General features: G+C 37.2%; 1 protein-coding gene across 8 annotated transcripts in view; it reads right to left on the bottom strand.

The window, feature by feature from the left end:
- Positions 1–24075, bottom strand: part of LOC106882575 (striatin-3) — a 267291-nt gene that overhangs the window by 92662 nt on the left and 150554 nt on the right. For all 8 annotated transcript variants that reach the window (XM_052976853.2, XM_052976854.2, XM_052976856.2 and 5 more), the window contains exons 2-3: positions 21051–21154; positions 3741–3823 (exon numbers count right to left, since the gene is read on the bottom strand). In XM_052976853.2, the coding sequence (XP_052832813.1) occupies positions 3741–3823; positions 21051–21154 (187 nt within the window). The remainder of the gene's footprint in view (positions 1–3740; positions 3824–21050; positions 21155–24075) is intronic.

Genomic DNA, 24075 nt, shown 5'->3' with positions numbered 1-24075 from the left:
TTATTAGTGTTGGTGGTAGTGGGTGTGATAACAGTAATGGTAACAACTATGCTGCAGCATTCCTGGCACTCTTCTACTGCCTTCTTCATCTCCAGCATACAGACCCATCTCTACTCAAGAGTGGTATGGTCAGCAACATCATCATTCAGGCCTCAGATCTGATACAACCATTTCCTGACCCTTTAGCATTTAAACCGACCATATCCAGTTAAAATATTCTACCCACTTTATCTTCAAACTGGCCAGATCCAGCCTCTCAAACTTATCCTACAATATTATTCTAAAAATAAACAATCATGTCATTGAAATCTCAAAGCTACAAGATAATGCATGATGAATTGGAATTAAAGTGAATAAATGAGGATTACAATTGACAGAGAAAGCTGAATGCTGGAGGGTTAAAGCCTTCTTCATCTGATCCTTCTTTGGCCCTACAACTTGGCATCAGCCATAGTGTAACTGGCCCTTTGCCACTCAAGAGGACAACAAACAATCCGGTATCTTTATCATGCGCTCCAGTTCACACGAGTTGATCACACCTTTGATACTTTGTCAGTTGGTCCTTTGCAAGTATTTCAATGTGAGGCACCCAATGATACCAGTTAATCTTTAAAGTGTGCAGGAGGCAGCCCGTGTGGAAGCACTCTAAAGCTCGAAGAGTAACAGATGTAGGTCACCCAAGCTTCACGGCTATAGAGGAGGGTGGTGACACATACTGACCGTTACAGAGTGACAGAGTAGAGTGAGAAATGAAATCTCTTATCCTGAAAGACTCTGCGCCTAAATCTTCCAAAGGTGGCATGAAGCTTGTTCGATGTGGACTCTGGTTGTCATCATCCTCAGAGACAATGCTCCTTAGGCATTTGAAAGATGGCACTACTGGCAATTGATCATCCCCAACAGTGAGGGCCGGTTGAATGAATGAGACACTGGTGTTCCATTGGCACCCCACTTCTGTCTTGGTGATTGACAGTCAACTCCACCTAGCTGTACACTCTTGCCACAACAGCAAGAATAATTTGAAGATCCTCTTAAGTGAGGATCACATGAGCACAGTTATTGTATACTGCATCTCCAAGACTTGTTCTCTACAGAGTTTAGTGGTTCTGTGGAGCATCTTGATGATAAATAAATTGCCATCCAGTCTGAAATCACAAGGGTCATACCGACATACTCATGCAAAACACACAGTACTCCAGATATACAATACAGACACAATGTACGTTCTTATCATTGCAAAATGTGATTCAGTTGTAAAATGAAATTATCAATTAAATACAAAACTGAGATCAATATTAACTTCTAATTAACAGTTAAATAGTACCCCCACTACAATGAGAACAATATAAAATACAAGTTTCTTTCATGTTACAGAAGTGCTACATTCCTGAAAGTTTTGCTATAATGTAGAATTCCATAATGCGAAACCTATTTTTTCTATTGACCTCCATGTTACAAAATCAAAGAGAAAACTCATTTCATATTACAGAGCTCCCTGTTAACACAAGATTTTTACTTCTAAAATGTGGGGTATTCCTGTACTAATTAGTAGTTAACTGGTTCCTCCACTATGTTGAGATCTACATAAACAACTAATAAGCTAATTGGTATCTCCACTACCAATAATGACTAATTAAGTAATAGTTAAGCGTTTCCTCCACTATGCTGAGATCAATAGAAGGTGCTGATTAACTAATTGGTAGTTAACTGATAGCTCAAATATGTTGAGATTAATATAAGCTACTACTTAAATACTAGTTAGTAGTTAACTAGTAGCTCAAATATGTTAACTTTAGGTACACATTTCCAGTACAAATAACTCACTTCAATCTACTTAGTTCTGTTGTAAATGAATAGTGAATAGATTGAGCTGTATGCTAGAAATAGAAGCCAAATCTTCACAAATCAGAATCGGAAGTCTCAAAAAAGGGAAATACACAATTGGCATGATTGAAATACCTTTGATCATAGGTATGATAGTGGAGGCACAATGGCCCAGTGGTTAGGGCAGCAGACTTGCAGTCATAGGATCGCGGATTCGATTCCCAGACCAGGCGTTGTGAGTGTTTCTTGAGTGAAAACACCTAAAGCTCCACGAGGCTCTGGCAGGGGATGGTGGCGAACCCTGCTGTATTCTTTCACCACAACTTTCTCTCACTCTTACATCCCGTTTCTGTTGTACCTGTAATTCAAAGGGCCAGCCTTGTCACACTGTGTCACGCTGAATATCCCTGAGAACTGTGTTAAAGGTACACGTGTCTGTGGAGTGCTCAGCCACTTGCACGTTAATTTCGCAAGCAGGTTGTTCCGTTGATCGGATCAACTGGAACCCTCGACGTCGTAAGCGACGGAGTGCCAACAACAACAACATAGTAAAAGACAGTTACCAAGGTGCCACACATTAGGACAAACTTGAAATTATGTGGTTAGGAAGCAAACTTCTTAACTACACAACCATGCCTGCAACTTATCTCAGACTATATTATCCAATGTGTCCCTCTTCTCTTAAAACAGTAGGGTACGATGTAAGAGATTTCCATTGTTGACAACAAATGCCAAACAAATAGTTGAATGACCAGTGTATATTACTGGTGATCATTTTCCTATTGCAGGGATGGAAGACCAAAAGGATCATAAAGCACTTGATAACATTACCTAGTTTGTTATCGAATGCTAACCAGCACCACCCCTAGTTAAATAGGAGACGAGGACAGTAAAGTAGACAGTAAAGTAGACATACAGAGGAAGGTAGGAAGATAGAGGAAGAGAGAGCTGAAATAGAAAAATCAAAGAATATTTTCTGAAATGAAGGCTAATTCAAAAGAACAGCAGTGAATGAGGGAGGTGGTAATGTGCGGGAGGTGGTAATAATAGATTTGTTTGTGTGTGTGTGGTTATTTAATGTTACTGCTAGTTTAATGTATGTATAATGTTTGTGGGTGTACACACACACATTTAGATTCATAATCATAGATACATATATGTGTGTGTGTGTGTGTGTGTGTGTGTATATACATACACATATATATATATATATACACATGCACACACACATGCATGTACATGCACACAAAGGTACATACAATATACACAACAAGCAAATACACATACATATACACAAACATGCATTCCCCCCCCCCCCTACACACACACACACACACACACCAACAACAATAACACCACCATCACCACCAACAACATAAATCAGAATTACAATCCTGAAATGTCAGTTGATGACAAAGCAGAGACTGGCACTTTGAAGTGTGTGGTGAGTGAAGATTGAAACCCAGCTGCTATTGCTCACCACCGCCCAACTCCAACTCTCCAACTTCAAAGGACAATTCCAGAACTCAGTGCATTTTTAGTCTAATGCTCCATCATCGAAATGGAATGAAGTGGAAATGGAATGCTGTGGACTCATGTCAAGTTCCAACTGTTGACTCATTCGCAGAGGTATTTCGTTATTTCTTTTGTTTGTCATTGCTGATGTTTAATCCCAAATCAACTCTGAACTAGCCATTCCAGTCATGACCATCCTGTCAACATTTTTTAATATCCACTTTCCATGCTGGCATAGATTTAAGGAAGATCTGGTTGCTATTTCTAGAAAGCTAAGTGACTATATACATTGGCTTTCTCTTTAGCTCTCCCACTTTGTGAGATAAAACATGCAGTGACCGACACTACATGAGACAAACAACAGACAGACAGACAGAGAGTCAACAATCAAAGTAACTTACCTTCATTTTTCTTATCAAATGCTGGTGGTTTTAGTTCATCTTGGTTGAGATCAGTTCCATACTTTAATTTATGGTATTTGGCCCTGTCATTAGAGAGAAAATAAATTACATGTAATTTAGAAAAGTTCACTTCCAAAAGGAGCCAACCCACCCTAAACATTTAAACTTCCAACACCATCATCACCAATAACTGTTTCTAATATAGACACAAGAGCTGAAATTTAGAGGAGAAGGTTAGTTCATTAAATTGACCCCAGTACTTCACTGGTACTTTATTTTATCCTGAAGGATGAAAGGCAAACCTAAATTCAGCAGAACTGAAATCTGAATTGAAAAAGCCAAAATAAATATCATGCGGCATTTTTTCAAATGTGCTAACAATTCTAATCCACCCCCCCCCCCCCAATGATATAATTTACAAGGGCAATGAATGAGAAGGCATTGCAGAGGAGTACCCTCTCCCAGCAGTCATGCTCCAACCTACAGGTGTAAACTGAGAATAGATTTATTCGCTAAGACCATATTGAGTACTCACCTCTAACTTTTAACAAATTTATGAGGAGGGACACTATCTTACCTATATCTCCACTTTCACCTTCTTCTCTCCATGTAAAAGCGTATATTACTATATAGCCATGAGGCTTGAGTGTAATTTGGTAGACAGAAACAGATCAGAAGCTAATGTGTGTGTGTGTGTGAGTATATTTATGTTTAAGTTGTTTAAAACCAGGGATGTTGTTGATGTACTGTAACAGAGCAATTTGACAAATATGCATTGATAAAGTTAAGTACCAAAACTTAAAATAATTATTGGGGTTGATATGCTCAACTATTATTCTTGAATGTAGTGTCCCAAAATGGCTGCTTCTTGTAACAATGTAAGAAATATTTACTGAAAGGGATTTGGCACCTATTTCTAGCATATTAAGTCATCATATAGACTCTTATAAAACAGACCTATGATTAACAAAAAAACATTCCAACCATCTCATCTTCCTTTTCCTCTAAGTCTACATTATATGTGCTCTTTCTTTTCTAAGACAATAAGGTACGATTTGAGTAAGATTTGGCAGCTATTTCTCACAAGCCAAGCAACCATGCACCTTCTTTCCCATTAATTCAACTGCTGCATTATTATATTCATGTAGTTAACGTACATGTTTGAAAGACTAAGATTCATGATGCAGAAACAGAGAAATATCCATTCTCCAATCTCAATGAGTTGTGAAATTAAAACAAATTAATTAGTTAACCCTTAACTGATTAACAAATACCAATAAATGCATTGGCTATTTTTGAAAGTAACAGAAATGGACAGATGGTCCATTCTCTTGAGAAATTTGGCTGCAAAAAGCCTTTCATGTTTCACAGATCTGATTATGCATAATTAAGTACTGAAATTAGAACCAACTCCACTACTCTCACCACCATCTCTATCTCTAGCACTGCCATTATCATAATCATAATGTGTATATGTGATATAAATGCTAATATGACAGCAGTGGCCTTAATATATACTTTATTTGTTTCAGTCATTTGACAACAACCATGCTGGGGCACCGCCTTGAAGTGTTTAAGTTGAACAAATCATCCCCAGGACTTATTTTTGTAAAGCCTGGTACTTATTCTATCAGTCTCTTTTGCTGAATCACTAAGTCACAGGCAAATAAGCATACCAACACCAGTTGTCAAGCAGTGGTAGGAAACAAAACACAGACACTCTTAGATACACACACACACACACACACACACACACACACACACACACACACACACACACACACATACATATATATGATGGGCTTCCTTCAGTTTCTGTCTACCAAATCCACTCACAAGTCTTTGACTGGCCTGAGGCTATAGGAGAAAACACTTACCCAATATGCCACACATTGGGACTGAATCCAGAACCATGTGGCTGGGAAGAAAGCTTCTGTGTGTGTGTGTGTGTGTGTGTGTGTGTACATACATACATATATGACCTTATTTTGCATAAAAGAGATCTGTTCAAACTACTCTGTGTGTGTGTGTGTGTATGTGTACACATGCACACACCCTTTCTAGGTATCACATGACAAGCATCGCCATCACTCAAGCAATGTCGTTTGTTCCTGGTCTAGAGTGAAAAAACATGTCTAGGGATCGGAAAATATTACCTTCTTTGCAAATAAGTGAGAGTTAGCAAAAAAGAAAGATGCCTGGCTGTAGAAATAACTACCTCAATAAATTCCACCTAAGTCATGCAAGCATGGAAACCTGGACATTAAATGATGTGCAAGGGGTGTTGCCCCAGTCCACTAAGCTGACAAAAAAAAATAAATGAGTAATCTTGTGTCGGACCAGTGTCCTGTCTGAGTTAAGAAATATATATACGTCAGGGAAACTGATAAACCATGAAGACAATACAACATGACCAAACTATCACACTATATCACTTACAATAGACCATTATATGTCAGCAAGTGTAGTCTGGTACTCAACAGACTAGATAGTGGAGAGAGTACAACATGACCAAATTATTTGGGGGTGTGGCATGGCCATGTTATCAGGATGCCTGATAATCATCTCCTGAAAATATTCTTCTTCAGAGAGCTATCAACCGGTGTCTGCCCACACGGGGGATTCAAGAAGAGATTCAGGGACCATCTTAATCGACCCTCGTACTTTTTACTTCTTTTAAGTCTGGTACTTACTCTATTGATCTATTTTACCGAACTGCTAAGTTACAAGTATGTAAACACATCAGCACCGGTTGTCAAGCTGTGGTGGTAGGACAAACAAAGATACACACACAAGAGGCTTCTTTCAATTTCTGTCTGCCAAATCCATTCACAAAGCTTTGTTCAGCCCAAGGTTATAGAAGACATTTGCCCATGGTGTCATACAGTGGGAATGAAATTGGAACCATGTAGTTGGGAAGCTAACGTCTTACCGCACACCTACACCGGAACCTATATAACATAGTTTAATAATTCAATCCCATCAGCACAAATTCAACAGTCAAAGCATTCTAGCCATGACCATCCCATATTTTATTAAGACTATATTATCCAATATATCCTTCTTTTTAAGGTAATGCTTTGATTATTATTTTCAGCAGGTTGAACAACTACATACAGGCTCCTTGAATGGCTCACGGACCATATACATGTTACGCTTTAACTCCAGGTCAGCCTTGATCAAGTGGACCTATGATTAAAGGTTATTCTAGTCTTGACCATTACATTGTCTTTGTATATCAGAGAGACAATGAATCATTTAGAAAATAAAATGTGCAATTTGAGGGAGGTTTAGCTGCTATATTGAACAAGTTGAGCGATGCCGAAATGGCACTCTCATTAACTCCTAGATCATAACTTTTCCTCTACAGAGCTAATATAAACATTATTTCATTTCAAGAATTAATCAATTGTAGATAAATATATATTTTAATTGCTAATCTTTATAAATGGTTACATGCTATATATAAAACAGTGCAGGGTTTATGTTCTATGTTCCAAAACCGAGAACTTTCAGCTTTCTTCTTTTGTATCGAGACGAAATATGAGGGATCAAATAGTCACTCAGACATTGCTTATAGAAACTTGTTATTCTAGCTATGCATCCATTATCTGATGCTAGTGGTAGGTGATGGTGGTAGGGGAGAAAGACAACAGAAGTGTATCCATATCAGACTTTAAGAACTGCTATTCTTGGATGCTGCTGTTGTTTAACACCGATTCCAATGTTTGGTCATTGATTAATGTGATGTCAACGAAACTCCAAAAATAATGCAATAATAATAATAATAAAGAAGAAGACAGGTCAGGGTTTAACCCCTAAATGAGCCAATCAAATTGCAGATGGCAGGAATTTTGATTTCTCAAGGTGACTTTGGCTTTGATAAATAAGAAAATAAATAGACAAATTTTTTTTTTTTAATAATAAGAATAATAATGAACAGTTGGCAATGAAATATAAATGAGTCCTTTTGTAATTACAAAGAGAAACGAAGAGCAATGGTGATGATGATTAAGACAGGGCATGGGAAAGTAATTGCAGCAAAAGAAAAATGAAAAATTATCCACCCTTTGCCACTCATTACACACACACACACACACACACACACCTAAAGATCTAGACTGGAAATATCCATTGCCAAGAAACAGCTGGATTTAACACAGTTCCAGCTGATATGCTAATAGAATTTGGCCAAAAGAATTCTTTGTATATGATATTTGATAGTTGAAGGGCAGATTTACTTTCCTAATCAAAACAATTTACATCAATGCTTCTCTCTCTCTCTCTCTCTCATCCAAATAATAAGTAATACAAATAGCTTTGTATTGATAAAAATCTATCTTACAAAGGTGCTGTGAACAAAGATTTGCTCACATCAAAGTTACATCCAAGTCTTTTTCATTTTTTTAATTGGAGTCGATGCTTTCATCTTCCAAACTAATTTTTTAAGAATGCATTGGCAATACCAATACTGGTAAGTACATAAGCCGGCAAACTGGCAGAGTTGTTAGCATGCTAGGCAAAATGCTTCGTTCGTCTTCACATTCTGAGTTCAAATTCCACCAAGGTCAACTTTGCCTTTCATCCTTTCAGGGTTGATAAAATAAGTAGCAGTTGAACACTGGGGTCAATGTAATTGACTTATCCCCTCTCCTGGAATTGCTGGCCTTGCACCAATATTTGAAGTACATGACTTGGATTATAAAAGTAATTAGTTCCATGAATATTAAAACCCACAGCCAACGAGAGAGCTTCTATATGATCATTCCACTCTTAGAAAAAGCAGCTAATTCTTTCTCAGTTCACAACTGAAAGATCTTTAATTATAGAGTTGGTGGATCAGAGCCAGTAGCAGTCTATGTAACCACATAAACAAGGAAGGTCACGGCTTTGTGGTTAAGAAATTTGCTTTGCAACCATGTGCTTTTGGGCTCAGTCCCACAGCATAGCACCTTGAGGAAGTATCTTCTTCAATATAGCTCTTGACCAACCAATGTCTTGTTAATGACATCAGTAGTTGGACACAGTTAGAAGCCTGTTGTGTGTGTATATCTCTCACTGCTTAACAACTAGCATGGTTTGTTTATATCACCATAACTTAGCAGTTTGGCAAAAGAGACCAATAGAATAAGTCCCAAACTTTAAAATAAGTACTGGAGCTGATTCAGTTAACTGTATCCTTCAGTGCTCCAGCAAGGTCAGAGTCTAATAAATGAATCAAGTACATACATAATTATCAGCATCAAATAAATTAATTCTGCATGCTTTCATATGCCCAAGTGTGTAATAGGGTGGGGCAGCACCATTACTACAAATTGTCCCTTCTGAGGTATGGCTGTGTGTAAGAAGTTTGCTTCTCAACCACATGGTTCCAGGTTCAGTGCCACTGCATGGCACATTGGGCAAGTATCTTCTATTATAGCCTCAGGCAGGCCAAAGCCTTGTGAGTGGATTTACTAGGTGGAAACTGAAAGAAGTCCATAATGTGTGTGTGGGAGGGGTTGCCCCCACCACCACTTGATAACCAATGTTGGTGTGTTTACGTCCAAGTAACTTAGCAGTTCAGCAAAAGAGGCCAATAGAATAAGTACCAGGTTTTAAGAAATGGGTATTGGGGTCAATCCGTTTGATTAAAATTCTTCGAAGTGGTGCTCCAGCATGGCCACAGACTAATAGCTGAAACAAATAAAAGAAATAGGGAAGAGGGCAAGGTACTTTGTAGTCTATATAACACCAAACCAACATACCTGCAAGCAGTGCTGGACTAACAACAGCCACAACAAAAGGACCAGAAGAGTAATCATTAAAAAACCCCGGATACTATGTCCAGTTGGAGGAGGAAATATCAAGGAGAGGTGGTAAAATACACACCACCACTACCCTCCACTCGACTTCCCCTTCCTTACCCACTCCTTATTCATCTACTCCTTGCCGCCACCACTATCACAACCACACTAAAACAAATTTTCAAATGTTGCACAGATTTGGCAGAGAAATCAAAACAACAAGTTGTTTACGTAACATTTAGTGAGTCAGTATTTTCACTGATTGTGTCCTGTGTTAGTTTTCTATTTAGAGCAAGGTCTCAAATTCACAAACATTGCTTCATATTCATCGTATAACAACATGGCAATAGGCTTTTCGAACAACTTCAGAACCAAGAGACAGAATGAAGAGTAAATGAAAAGTCCCACCCCCTTCAATGTACAGAAACTACACAGATACATCAGCCATGAGGCATATACATATACAGCAAACACACCAACTATCAGGTAAGTGTATGCACACACATGCATGCACAAACACACATGTATGCACAAACACACAAGCTCTCTCTCTCTCTCTCTCTCTCTCTCTCTCTCTCTCTGTCCAGAGATACACCAATCATGCAAGGTTAAAAGTTCAATCAGCATTTATTATTGCTCCATCAGTGATCAGGTTAGTCATTTCCGCCCACAGAATAATAGCTTATGGCTATTTATAGTGCACACAGCCAACTCAGAATTAAGCTGGTCTGCCTATTTTGCATAACAGTGCAAGCATTGGCAATGTGATTGGATGAAATAATAACAACATGACACAAAGATGAAAATAAGTAGAAATGTATGTTTTTAGTTACACTGGTTATTCCAATCACAATACTGAAGACACCAGTTTATTTCAGATTATAAGATATTCTACAGTTTTGCAACCATTATTCCATGTTACAATGTATTGCATGATGGTTTATTTGTGAGAGCAGTGGTGTTTACAGTGAGATAGACGGGTGCCACTTCTTAGTGCTGACCAATGGACTGTGAAGCTGAGAAAGGGACCTGATTTTATAGCTAGATGGATAGATGTCCCTTCCCAGTGCTGACCACTGTAATGAACTTGATTTTACAGCTAGATAGATGGATGGATGCCCCTTCTTAAGTGCTGACAATTGAACTGTTTGACAGCTGGTGATGATTTGTTTACACATCCCATAACTTAGAGGTTTGACAAAAGAGACTAATAGAATAAGTACAAATCTTTAAAAAAAATAATAAATGCTGGGGTCGATTTATTCAACTAAAAATTCTTCAAGGCTATGCCCCAGCATGGCCACAGTTTAATGAGTGAAGCAAGTAAAAGATAATAATCTAATGCTTAAAAACTTAAATGCTACATTTTAGTTAGAGGAGGAACAGAAGTACCCATGACATTTTTACATGTCCTTGGAGATTGGTGAGGAAAAGGGAACAGTTATCATCAAACCAGAGACTTTGTTTCAATTCTTACAACAGATCAGACTTCACAGGGCCTAGAGCATTAAACTGAACAACCATTTAAGCTTACTGACCAAGAAAAGGTACAGTCTATTCGACAAGCTTCCAGAACAATTTCCATCTATCCATTTTTACTAATAAGGCTTGGGTCAACGACATCATTTACCCCAAAAGGCCGTGTAGTGAGATTGAACTTGGAACCACATGAATGCAAAACAAATTCCTTAACAATATGGCGACACCAACCACCTGGCAGTATTTTGTAGTGTCATATTTATCAGTTGTAGTTTGCTACAAATATAAAGTACCTTAATTAATTCAGGTGAGTCATACTCAGCAAAGAGGAAACAACATTAAAGCCATTAAAAAAACCCATTAAGATAAGATTAAAGCTCGTTACTACTTAGTTTGATAAGTAAATATAACATTTTCATTATTTTAACAAGATATGAGTGTGTGCCATACTAAAAATACTATCCTAGGCTTTGAAGTTAGAAAATCATTTATTATTATTATTATCATTACTGTTGTTGTTGTTGTTGTTGTTATCATTATTATTATTAAGATGGTGAGCTGGCGAAGTCATTAGCATGCTGGACAAAATGCTTAGTAGCATTTATTCTGGTTTTACTTTTTGAGTTCAAATACCTCCATGGTCAACTTGGCTTTTCATGTTTTCGCAATCAATACAATAAGTCCCCTTCTCCCAAAATTGCTGGCCTTGAGCCAAAATTTGAGGCCATTACGATTCTTATTATTACCATTATTATTATTATTACTATTAGTCATGCGGAGAGTAAAAGCAATGGGAAATGTCATTTGATTACCTAAAGAAACCAAACCCCCCACCACACACACACACACATTCATTAACGAGATGCTCTCTCTCTCTCTCTCTCTCTCTCTCCACACACACAGTATAAATCTGGAAGAAGCAAGAATCAAAATAATGATATGCACATTTATTTTTAAAGCTTTCCTGTACTCTAAATCATGAATTCATTGCAGGATTTTATCATAGAAATAATTTCTCCTGACAGACTTTGCATGCAAAGCACCCCAAGCTCCAAGTGACATCAATGGACTAAAAGATGCAATGTTTCAGAGAGATTTTTACCTTGTCTGTGATAGACACAGGTGCAGGCATAGCCGTGTAGTTAAAAAATTTGCTTCCCAACCACATGGGTTCGGGTTCAAACCCACAGTGTGACATCTTAGACAAGTGTCTTCTACTATAACCTCTGGCCTACCAAAGTCTTATGAGCAGATTCAATAGACAGAAACTAGAAACCTGTCATGTGTGCAAGCATGCACATGCCTCTTCCTCTCATCATGTGACAGCAGTAAACAAGTGTCACCTTCATACAAGCAGTGTCATTCATTTCCAAACTCTCTTCAAAACAAATACAGTTATGGATAAATATTTGCTTGCTTGAAGACAAATGAAGGTTGGCAACAGGAAGGGCATCCAGCCATAGAAAATCTGCCTCAATAAATTCCATCTGACCCATGCTAGCACAAAAAAAGTGGACATCAAAATGATGATGATGATGATTATGATGCATGTATGTATATGTGCATGTTGTATGAGTGTCTGAGTATGTGTGTGTAGTATAAGGATACAATTGACAGGATACACTATCAATTATTTCATGAGATAATGCAATAATTGTGTAATTCACTCATCAGGTTCATCAAGTACACAAAACCGCTTTATGAACATTTTGAGTAAAAACCGGATTAGAACATACAAATTATGAGTATATTGTGAGATGAGGGAGTTAACTTTGGTAATCTGATTATCTGAGTTAATTCCCCCATTTCACAGTATATCCATAATACTTGCTTCCTTGCTTCATGCTCTTGCTTGATAGGGTTGGGGGGTCATCCCAGGTTAGTGGTCCCAGAGATATCACCATGTGTAGAACTGACCAGGTCTACCAGTGCTCTCTATCACTGGCGGTCCTGTGACAGTACCTCTGCATCCAATCACATCCAGCCATCTAGTGCAGGGCCACAAGGCTGCTTCCAACTTGCAGCTGCTGTGTCGAATATCCACAATACATTATGTTCTAATTCTGTTGTAGGATGTAGTTTGTAGGGTGAGATCTCAGGTTTTCCTACCATAAGACTGCACAAATTAGTTCTAGAATTTTTGCTAAAGCATCACTCCTACCATAGAGGTGTCCATGTCCTCAGTGGACGGTGCTGAGAAATTCATATATTGCTTCCAGGCTTAATCCTACAAGACAACCAGTGAGTGTTAAGGACCAGCTCTTGTAATTCTGTGAAAAGGTGAACTTCTGCCTACCAATACCCAATAAATTCTATTGTTCCAACAAAAGCCACAAGGTGGCTAACTGGCAGAGTCACTAAAGCATTCAAACAGAACATTTTGTGTCTTGTGGTATTCATTCCAGCTTGTTATATTCTGAGTTCAAATCCTACTAAGGTCAACTTTGCTTTTCATCCTTTCAAAGTGCTAGCAAAGTACTGGGGCTGTTCCGTCAGCTTTCTTTCTCTCTCTCTCTCTCTCTCTCTCTCTCTCTCTCTCTCTCTCACACACACACACACACACATTCACACACAGCTGTGAAAGGGTGGGGGTCAAGAAAAAGAGTTTTCACATCATAGCATTTGCCAATTCTTTCACCCTTCATTCAACTGTGAATGCAAGAAAGGAACACAAGCCGTAAAAAGATATGGACGATGGGGGAGGGTGCTCTGTGCAGTCAGTCGACTAGCTAGAAATAGCAGCTAAATCTCCTGCACTACACACCCTACAATCTTAAAAAGTGAAGGTGACATGAAAGATAATGTAGTTCTGGGTGCATAATGACTTTAAACCAAAATTTTATCATGTCCTGAACCTCTTGAATTACAGGTCTGTTCAATAAAGGTGGAACACCAACAACCCCTGTTCCAACAGTTCCAACACTTACTTTTCGCAGCTGCTATTGCTGCCACTACAGTTTACATCATTCACATTATTTCCAATTTCCTACATACCACAATGCTAGATTATTATTATTATTATTATTATTATTATTATTATCATTACACACACAGCTTAGTTGTCATTTTTGTATATTTCTCCTAAATGCCATCACCAACCACCAGCATCCACTCATCACCAACTATGTTTTTTTATTTGTTTTCTATAATTTAATGAGATAAGAGTTTATAAAGCTTCTTTGAGAAACTAATTTCATAGGTTATAAAAAAAATGCTAAATAAAATAGAGAATAAGTAAATAAATTTTTTAAATGATTTAGAAAGAAAAAAATACAAAAAGCGACAGTTATATACCAAAGACAATTTTCTTTTTTTTTATGGTTAAGATGTTGTTTAAAAGAAGTGGTTTGCATGGGGAGTAAAGAGTTCCTCATGATAATTTTTTTTTTTTTTTTTTGTAGAGATTATTACTTATAAAGAAACCAAAGAAATTTCATTTAATTTATAAAAACAAAACAACAATACAAAAATTTACTAAGATTTTTTTATATTTTTATGTTGATGGGGAAAATGCTGGTGAAAAAGGACAGACTTATTGCTTCTCTAAAAGTATTATGTATTAAATAATTGAAAAAGAAAATGAAGAAAAAATTTAGTTAAACCACAACAGATGTTGTGGTTACCTGATCAGAGCAAAGCCATCCAGTTTCATATGTTAACTAATCAACATAACATATGCATTGGCTGGGTGGCTAGTGCAATTATGATTATTTCAAGGTGTGCAGAGTAGGGTGTTGCTAACCAATTCTTCATTACTTCTCCAGCAGTGTCCAGCATGTCTAATGGTGGTTGATATTTTGAAAATTAAAAAAAAAATTTTTTTTTTGGTGGGGTGTTTTCTCCAAGGCATGTTCAAAATGGCACAAGGCATGCATATATATACATATGCCATCTGGCATAGTTCCTTCAAGTCATCTACTTAGATTCCAGGTGGAAGAGCCATAAAGTAACAGATTTAACTACAGTGCAGAAAGAGCTCTTTTCCTATTAACTGAGAGCTTACATTTCCATATTACCCTGATAATTTGAAGTGATACCCAAGTTTTGCTGATATATAGCTTAAGATCAATCTCTGTGGATACTATCTCTTATTTTTTATTAGTTCCAGTCAGTGGGCTGTGGCCATGCTGGAGTACCACCTTGAAAGGTTTAGCTGAACAAAGCTACTCCAGTATGCATTACTTTAAAATCTAATACTTATCTACTACTTATTAAATCAGTCTCTTTTGCCAAACTACTAAAGTTACAGAGATGTAAACAAACAAACCCTGGTTGTCAAATGGTCAGCTGGAGGAACACATACATCTGGATATACATCTGAACATATGGATACATACATCTATACATACATGCGTATGTATACAAGAGGCTTCCACACAGTTTCTGTCCACCAAATTACTCACAAGGCATTTGTCAGCCCAGGGTTACAGTAGGAGACACTTTCCCAAGGTGCCATACAGTCACCAATAATTCTTGTCTTAACTCTTTAGCTTTCACATTATTCTATCCAAATGAAATGCTTATTTATTCCCATTGTTTTGAATTAATCAGGCATTATCTCATAACTTTGAGATTTTGATAAGGTAACTTAATTTTTAGAATGATATTGTAGGGTTGGTGTGAGAGGCTAGATCTGACCAGTTTGAACATAACACAGGTAGAATATTTTGGTTGGATATGGCCGGTCTAAATACTAAAGAGCTAATCATGGTAGTGGAGCTTGCATATTATTACAATCAAAATAGATCTACCAAGAGGAGTTTTCCTTCTGGTAAGATTGAGTGAAGCATGTCTAAAGTAAGAGATTAGGCTGAATGAGAGCCACCATCAGAAACCTTGGGAAGCAGTGTGGTGGGTGTACAGTTTTGGTGGAGGAATCAATTGAACTATGATCCTATGATCAATGGTGAAATTCAGAAGATTTTGGAAAATGGGACTTGTAATGGTAACATTGACCAGGATCACTTAATTCTAAAAGTGAACTACTGGTTTGCATCTAAAGAACTGATGGTCATTGATCCAAGCAAGACTGTGGCATATCTTCATCTACAGCCACAGACTAACTAATACCTTGCAAATGAATTTGGCAGACAAAGTGTGATGATGATGACGACCTGATAACGATGGTGACGACCTAGATCATCATCATCATCATCATGCTGGCCATTATCATGATGATTCTGAGAAGCTGAGATCACTAAGTATCCAGGGATGCTAACCAAAATGTTATTTGAATAATCCCACCTGTCAACATGGCATGTAATATCAACTAAGCAGATTGTTGACTAATCAGATTACATAATTTATCATAAGATACCATAGACAGAGGTAGATAACTGTTGTCTGAATAACATTATATACAAACTAGCATTTTTAAAGGTTAAAATGAAATTCTATCTTTTGATCTTAAACAGAGTTTAACATTTTCTACATAACATATAACTTAATTTGTGAGAGGTTATCAAGATCATATCAATATTTAAATTACATTATGATTTGGATGTGTTAGATGTGCAACATCACACATGGCAATGGGAAACATGCACACATGAACTACTTATACACTGCACCCTGTTTTCAACAATGAATTACGCTATGAATCATAAACTGATAATATTAAATGCTTAGTGGCATTTTATCTGTCTTTATATTCTGAGTTCAAATTCTGCCGAGACCGACTTTGCCTTTCATCCTTTTGGGATTGATAAAATAAGTACCAGCTGAGCACTGGGACCAATGCAATTGACTTATCCCTTTCTCCAAAATTTGCTGGCCTTGTGCCAAACTTTGAAACTATTATTTAATATCAATTGTATTAGATATTATAAGCTCCAGTTCGAGAGAACACAGAGGTGGCTTGAACCACATATCTTCTTGTCGCAACAAAGAAGACAGGACACACTGAATTGATCATAAATGAATGCAACCTGTCTGGCTAGTAGTATATAACTGAATAATCTTCCTGTATAGATCAAAATATTGTGGCTAAACTAGTTGAGCTTGCTTAGATATGCTCTACTCAATCACATCATCAGTCACAATCACACACAGAACGGAAGAGAGAACATGTCAGTGGATAGGAGAATGGTTTCTTGAGGTAGAAGTCAGCAAATATAGAAATAAGCCATTCATCATTATCAACATTTCAACGTCCATCTTCCATGCTTACATGGATCAAATGGAAATTAATGAAGCAGATTTTCTATGTCTGGATGCCCTTCCTGTTCCAACCCTCACCTGTTTCCAAACAATATAATATTTCCCAATGGCTGGACGTATATTCATAGTAGATTGGAAACAAACACCACTTGTATGATGGTGATGCTCATTTACAACCATCATATGATGTCAAGACAAGAGACACAGAAATACACAAGCATGTGGGAAATGGATGAATGGATAAATAGATGGATGGATGGACAGACTTCTTTCAGTTTCCAGCTACCAAATCCACATGCAAGGCTGGAGTTATAGTAGACTAAAAACCACCACCTTTTGGCAAAGTATAATATCCAATAAGAACCTGGTCAGGGTTACATGGGAAATAGCCCGGTGGATGTATAATCTTAGTAAGTCATCTGCTGAATAATGCTTATCCCTGAACCACATGATTACTATGTCAACTTCTTAATGAAGCAGCTATGCATGTGCTTATGCATCATTGCATGTGTTATGGTTAGAAGCATTGTTATTTAGAGCTATACAGGACTACATTATCTTATATGCCCTTCTGTTGAAGGCAGGATATCTGATGATCAAAGACATGAAACTCAGAGTTATAAAATATGAAGTTTCAGCTTCAATAAATATATTCCAGAATTGAATTTCATCACTCCAATCTTCAGGTAAGTAGTAGTAGTAATAGTAGTAGTGTGTGTGTTAACAAACAGGAGAAAAGTTACATACTCAATATTAGAAGTAGAATTTAAATAATTTAATAGATTCAGCTGAAATCAACATTGAGTGAAACTCAAGTTTTCTCATAAGGCTTTCAGCTGACTGAATTATAAGCTGAGGCTAAGTGTGAATTACCACTCATGAGATTTGCCTGAAGACCAAAAACAAATTCACAGGCTTCATCATATATACATATAATGGATAGGTGGGAAGTGGGGGATGGAGAGACGGATGACATGTAAAGGGTAGAAATAGAGAGTAGAGATTGAAAGAAATGAAGGGGTAAATGGTGAGATGGGGCTCAGGGGCTGCCTTTGCTATAAATGTCATCAATTATATGGGATGAGGTAGGGGACATAATAACGAGTTATAAAGATTAGGGGTGAAAAAGAGAGAGGGGGGAAGTAGAGTGATACTGAGTCCACTTAAACTCCCAATAGAGTTACATTTCACTGCCTACAGACCCCTAAAATAAATCCATAACCTTTAACACTTGATGTCATGCTCACCAATGAGTTGCCAGTAACTCAATGTAGGATGTGAACGGGAGGGAAATAGAGAGGCGGGTGAGAGCTAGAGAAACACACACATACACTTGTCCTGATAGGAAGGGGAGATTTTTTTTCTAATCCCTGCCAAAATAATAATAGTAATTATTTCTTTTATTGCCACAGGGTTGATGTGATAGATGAGGAGATATTGCAAGGACAGACTAATTGGGGAAAATTCATCAAGGATAAAAATAAACCCTATAAATAATTCTCTAATTCTTTTTTTTTTTTACTGTTGTGCAAAGGGGATTAGTTGCTGAGCTGTTTAAAAAAAAAAAATGAAAGGGAGGAGGATGAAGCAAGACAAGGGGGGAGGAACAGAAGGGAGTGAAGTTCATCAGTGTGACTTAGAATATGCAAGGAATATTTAATATATAAACAGAGGAGTGTGTACGGGGGAGGGGCCCTGCTAGTCACTCTATCTGTAATCTCTTATCTCTAAGATTATTTGTACCTTTTCTAAATATGGATATAATAAATAAGTTGTTGCAAGCACAAATCAAATAGAGCATGCCACAGCGTCACCATGTCAGTGAGGAGGATGGGGTGGGGTATGAGAGATACACAGAGAGAAAGAGAGAGGGACTGAGAGGAAGGGCAAGGAGAGTTTCATCAAAGAGGGGCAGTAGGGCTGAACCTCTTTGTAGCCCCTTTCTGATATTTTGACAAGAAAGTAAGGAGTAGAAGCAAAGTGGGGTGAGTGAGAGATTGCTCCTTAAAATAGCAAACCATTGGCACCACTGGAGGTTCTGGTTGTGAGAGATATGCAAAGCCATTAAGAAAGAAAATAGCCAATAGGGAAGAGATTTTTATATAAAATAAATGAAAAAAAAAAAAAGAGAAAAAAAAGAGTTAAATAGTAAGCTGGTACAGTCACACCCACCAGGTATGTTTGTCTTAGAGTGGAGAAATGGAATAGAAAGAAAGAAAAATAAGACTTAAAAAAAAGAATTCTTTTTAAACTGTGAGTTTAAGAAGTTCACTTGGCCCCAGGTACCACTGCACTGTGCAATACCTTGTAAGGTGAAATTTGATAGAAAGAAACTGTGCAAAGTTTGTCATGAGCATGTATGTGTGTATGCATGCATGTAAGTGTTTATATATCCTAATGGATTAAAAAGGCCATACCATACAATATAATCTTGCTTTTAAATTATTTATTTCAGTAACTCTCCATAATTAAATTATCTATGTAGTTGATGCTTCAGTAGAAACACTCTGAGCATAGCCCTTGTGAAATTACTGGCGAGATGAGTCAAATAAGAATTGAACCTGCATCATGAAGACAGCTTTCCTAGAACTTTACCATCAGCACCACTACCACCACTGCCACACTGCAAACTGTTTGACATCACCATTGTTATCATCATTATTACTGTTAAGGGTAAAGTAGTGAGCTGGCAGAATTGTTAGCATGCCAGGCAAAATGCTTTGCAGCATTTTGTCTGTCTTCACGTTGAGTTCAAATTCTGCTGAGGTCAACTTTGCATTTCATCCTTTCAGGGTTGATAAAATAAGTACCAGTTGAGTACTGGGTTGATGTAATTGACTTACCCCCATCCACAAAACTGCTGGCCTAATGTCAAAATTTGAAAACAATATAGATGCAAAGTATGGCAGCGAACTGGCAGAACCGTTTGCAAGCACAATGTTTGGTGGCATTTTATCCACCTTTGTGTTCCAAGTTCAAATTCCACCAATTTTGACTTTGCCTTTCATCCTTTCAAGGTCATTAAAATAAGTACCAGTTGAGCACTGTGGTCAATGTAATCAATGTATCCCTCTCCTGAAATTGCTGGCCTTGTGCCAAAATTTGAAACCACTATTACTGTAGAGGTTAATAGATAATTGTGAAGGCACATGGCTCCACTGATTAGAGTGTCGGGTTCACAATCATGAGGTAGTGAGTTTGATTCCCAAACTGGGCTGTATGTTGTGTTCTTGAGTAAGACCCTTTATTTTTCAAGTTGCTCCAGTTCACTCAGTTGTAGAAATGATTTGCGATGGATGTCTCTGGTACCAAGCTGTATCGACCTTTACTTTCCCTTGATAACATGGGTGGCACGGAGAGGGGAGGCTGGTATGCATGGGTGACTGCTGGTCTTCCATAAACAACCTTGCCCAGACTTGTACCTCAGAGGGGAACTTTCTAGGTGCAATCCCATGGTCATTCATGACCGATGGGGGTCTTTACCCTTTTAGTAGATGAGCATTGTTATATTTGATTTCTGTACTGTGGAAATATTTGTTAACAAGACGGATTTTATAGTTGGCAGAACTCAAATAAAAAATTATGTTGTATCCTTACACTAAAAATATTAAACACACCTACCATACATTGATGAGTGTACAAAGTAGGTATAATAACATTACTGTTACCATTACTCATTTGCTATCCATAAAATAAATCAGTGTATTTAAGCACCAGTTTTAATCATCCCTTAGCAACAATTGTAACCATCACTTAGTAACAACAGTAACTAAACACAATGAAATTGTTCCTTATCAATGAAACTATGTTCTCACAGAACTTACTATCAACAATCAAACATGGAGTGCTGCTAATTAATAACAAAAAACACAAGAGGTTTTCTTACCTTTCTGACTTCAATGCAAATTCTAACATTTTTATTCTTCGTACTAAGTCTTGTTTCAAATTTTCTTGACCTTTTCGTTCCCCTTGTAAAAATGCTATCCGGGCCTAGATAATGAAATAAAAATGAGAGTAAATACACACAGAATACATACAGATAAATTGAGATAAAATACTTTCTTGTATTTAAAAAAAAAAAAAAAAAAAAAAAAAAGCAGTTATTCAAACAGTACCACACAAAAAGAAAAAAATTATTACAGCACAATTTCTACCCCACCACAGAACACACACACATATAACCATACTAAAAAAACAAACTTCCTATAAAAAGTACTTCTACATGATGCAAGGCATGAGGATGTATGTTTGTCATATGTAAAGTAAGCATGATCATGTATGTGGATCTTATGTTTCATTCAGTTGGACTTTAGGTTGACTAAAACACATTAATGAATGGAGAAAAATATGATGATAGTTAAATGGCTTAAAGTTAAATTCAACACTCTCTGTTCAATAACATAGAGCAAAAGACCAATTAAATGAAACCCTAGTCCGGATATGTAATTAGGTTTACCTTATTTATATATATATATATATATATATATATATATATATATATATGACAAACATATCAGATTCTATACATGTCTAACATGAGTGTATTAAGTACTTTTTTTTATACATTTGTACTACAATAAAAACAAAACTGTATACAAATAAACACACACATTAGCCTCAAGTGGCTGAGAGGCAAAGACAATTGAGATTTTAATTAATATGGTTAATATCTAGTGTGAACTCTTTTCCAAATTAGTTTACTGAGATATGGGTAACAGGAAGTTGCATATATATCTACACAGATGCACATAAGCATGCACACACAATATTAAAGATTGTAACTGAGTTTAATACCACTGATTATTCAAACAGCTGGAAAAAAAAAAACAGGACCGACCGTATATAGACAAAAATATTTATAAACACATCGCATGGAACACGATATTTCCTCTCTTCAGTATCATACATATAAAATACATACGAGGAACAGAGGTGGTTTTGGTTAATGAAATTTTTATTTTAATGAATAATAGGTACAGATGTGGCTGTGTGGTAAGAAGCTTGCTTCATAACTACATGGTTCTGGATTCAGTCCCACTGACAGGCAACTTGGGCAAGTGTCTTTTACTACAGCCTCGGGTTGGCTAAAGCCTTGTCAGTGGATTTGGTAGATGGAAACTGAAAGAAGCCTGTCATATATATGTGTGTATCTTTGTGTACGTGTTTGTCCCACACCACTGTTTGACAAATGATGTTGGTGTGTTTACATCCCTGTAACTTAGCAGTTTGGCAAAAGAGACCAATAGAATAGGTACCGGGCTTTACAAAAATTATTAAGTACTGGGGTTGATGATTTCGATTAAAATTCTTCAAGACTGCCCCAGCATGGCCACAGCCTAATGACAGAAACAAGTAAAAGATATAAAATTTTTTATTCTCCTTTAATGACCATACATTTTATCCACTATATTAAAGTTGTAATCTTTGTCTCTGAGAGAACTAATTTTTTTTATACACTTCATTTGTGGATGGATAGATGCTGATACGCTATGGCAGATGTGTAACTGGATGGTTGATTGGTACAGCATATCAGATGGTGTGTGTATGTGGATGGGTGAATACTGGGTTCATACGAAATGTGTAGAAGGGAAAGATGGATGTTAGGTTTGCCATATCAGGTGTGTGTGTGTGTAAATCAAAGCAATATTTTACAAAAATATAGCTCTCCCCTCCCCATCCTACTACTACTACTCCTCCCCATCAAAAACAAACAAAACAAAATTTAAAGAAAGAAATTGCAGGGGTAAATAAATGAATTTGAAGTATAATTTGATCTGAGCAGCTGGCAAATGGAGGTGTCAGATGTTCTCAGCCAGTCCTATCTAAATACAACAACTGTAAACATCCTTTCAAGCAACAGGCAGACAGATAGTATGTAGTAAATATGGGTGTATAGTTGTAAGTTTGGCTATCTAGTTGACTTCACAATCAGAAGAAACCAGGTTTAATCCAAAACTGTGTGACATCTTGAGCAAATGTCTTTTGCATCTTAGGGTTGATCTCAAGCCTTCAAAGTGAGAGCTTTATTTTTGTAAAATATCGCTTTGATTTACACTCACACGCGCCTGATATGGCGAACCTAATATCCATCCTTCCCTTCTACACATTTCGTATGAACTCAGTATTCATCCATCCATCTCTCCACCTACACACACCATCTGATGTGCTGTATCAATCAACCATCCAGTTACTGCATAGAGAGAAACTGTGTGGAAGGCCAGGAGATGGACTAAACTAATAATCTAAAGTCCAGTCTCCTTACTCACAGATTCTGCCTGGGAATTGCATTAAGAACAACTCTCAACCACATGGTCCCAGGTTCAGTCTCACTGCATGGCACCTTGGGCAAATGTCTTCTACTATAGCCTCAGGCCAGCCAAAGCCTTGTGAGTGGATTTGGTAGATGGAAACTGAAAGAAGCCTGTCGTGTGTGTGTGGGCATCACCCACTACTGATTGGTATTGGTGTGTTTATGTCCTCATAACTTAGGGATTCGGCAAAAGAGACCAAGAGAATAACTACCAGGCTTAAAAAGAAAATAAGTAATGGGATTAATCAATTTGATTAAAATTCCCCAAGGCCGTGCTCTAGCATGGCCACAGTCTAATGACTGAAACAAGTAAAATATTAAAAGATTACGTGCAACTGGAATACTCAGCCATTTATATGCTCCTTGAGTAGGTAGTTCAGTTGACTGAACCATTGGAACAGTCACTGTTGAAACCAACCTAAAGCCATTAATTTTCTCTCTCTCTCTCTCTCTCTCTCTCTCTCTCCATGTGTGTGTGTTTTTCACCTGTGTGCACCGATGTACGTTAATGAGAAAAACCAACAGAGCAAATCATTCAATCAAAAAGCATTTCGTGCTATATATTCTGCATGCATTTCTCATACACCTTCTTGTCATCGTA

This window comes from Octopus bimaculoides, chromosome 24 (assembly GCF_046866305.1).
Source record: "Octopus bimaculoides isolate indiv1 chromosome 24, ASM4686630v1, whole genome shotgun sequence".
In the NCBI taxonomy this organism is placed as follows: domain Eukaryota; kingdom Metazoa; phylum Mollusca; class Cephalopoda; order Octopoda; family Octopodidae; genus Octopus; species Octopus bimaculoides.
This window is presented reverse-complemented; position numbering and strand designations above follow the sequence as displayed.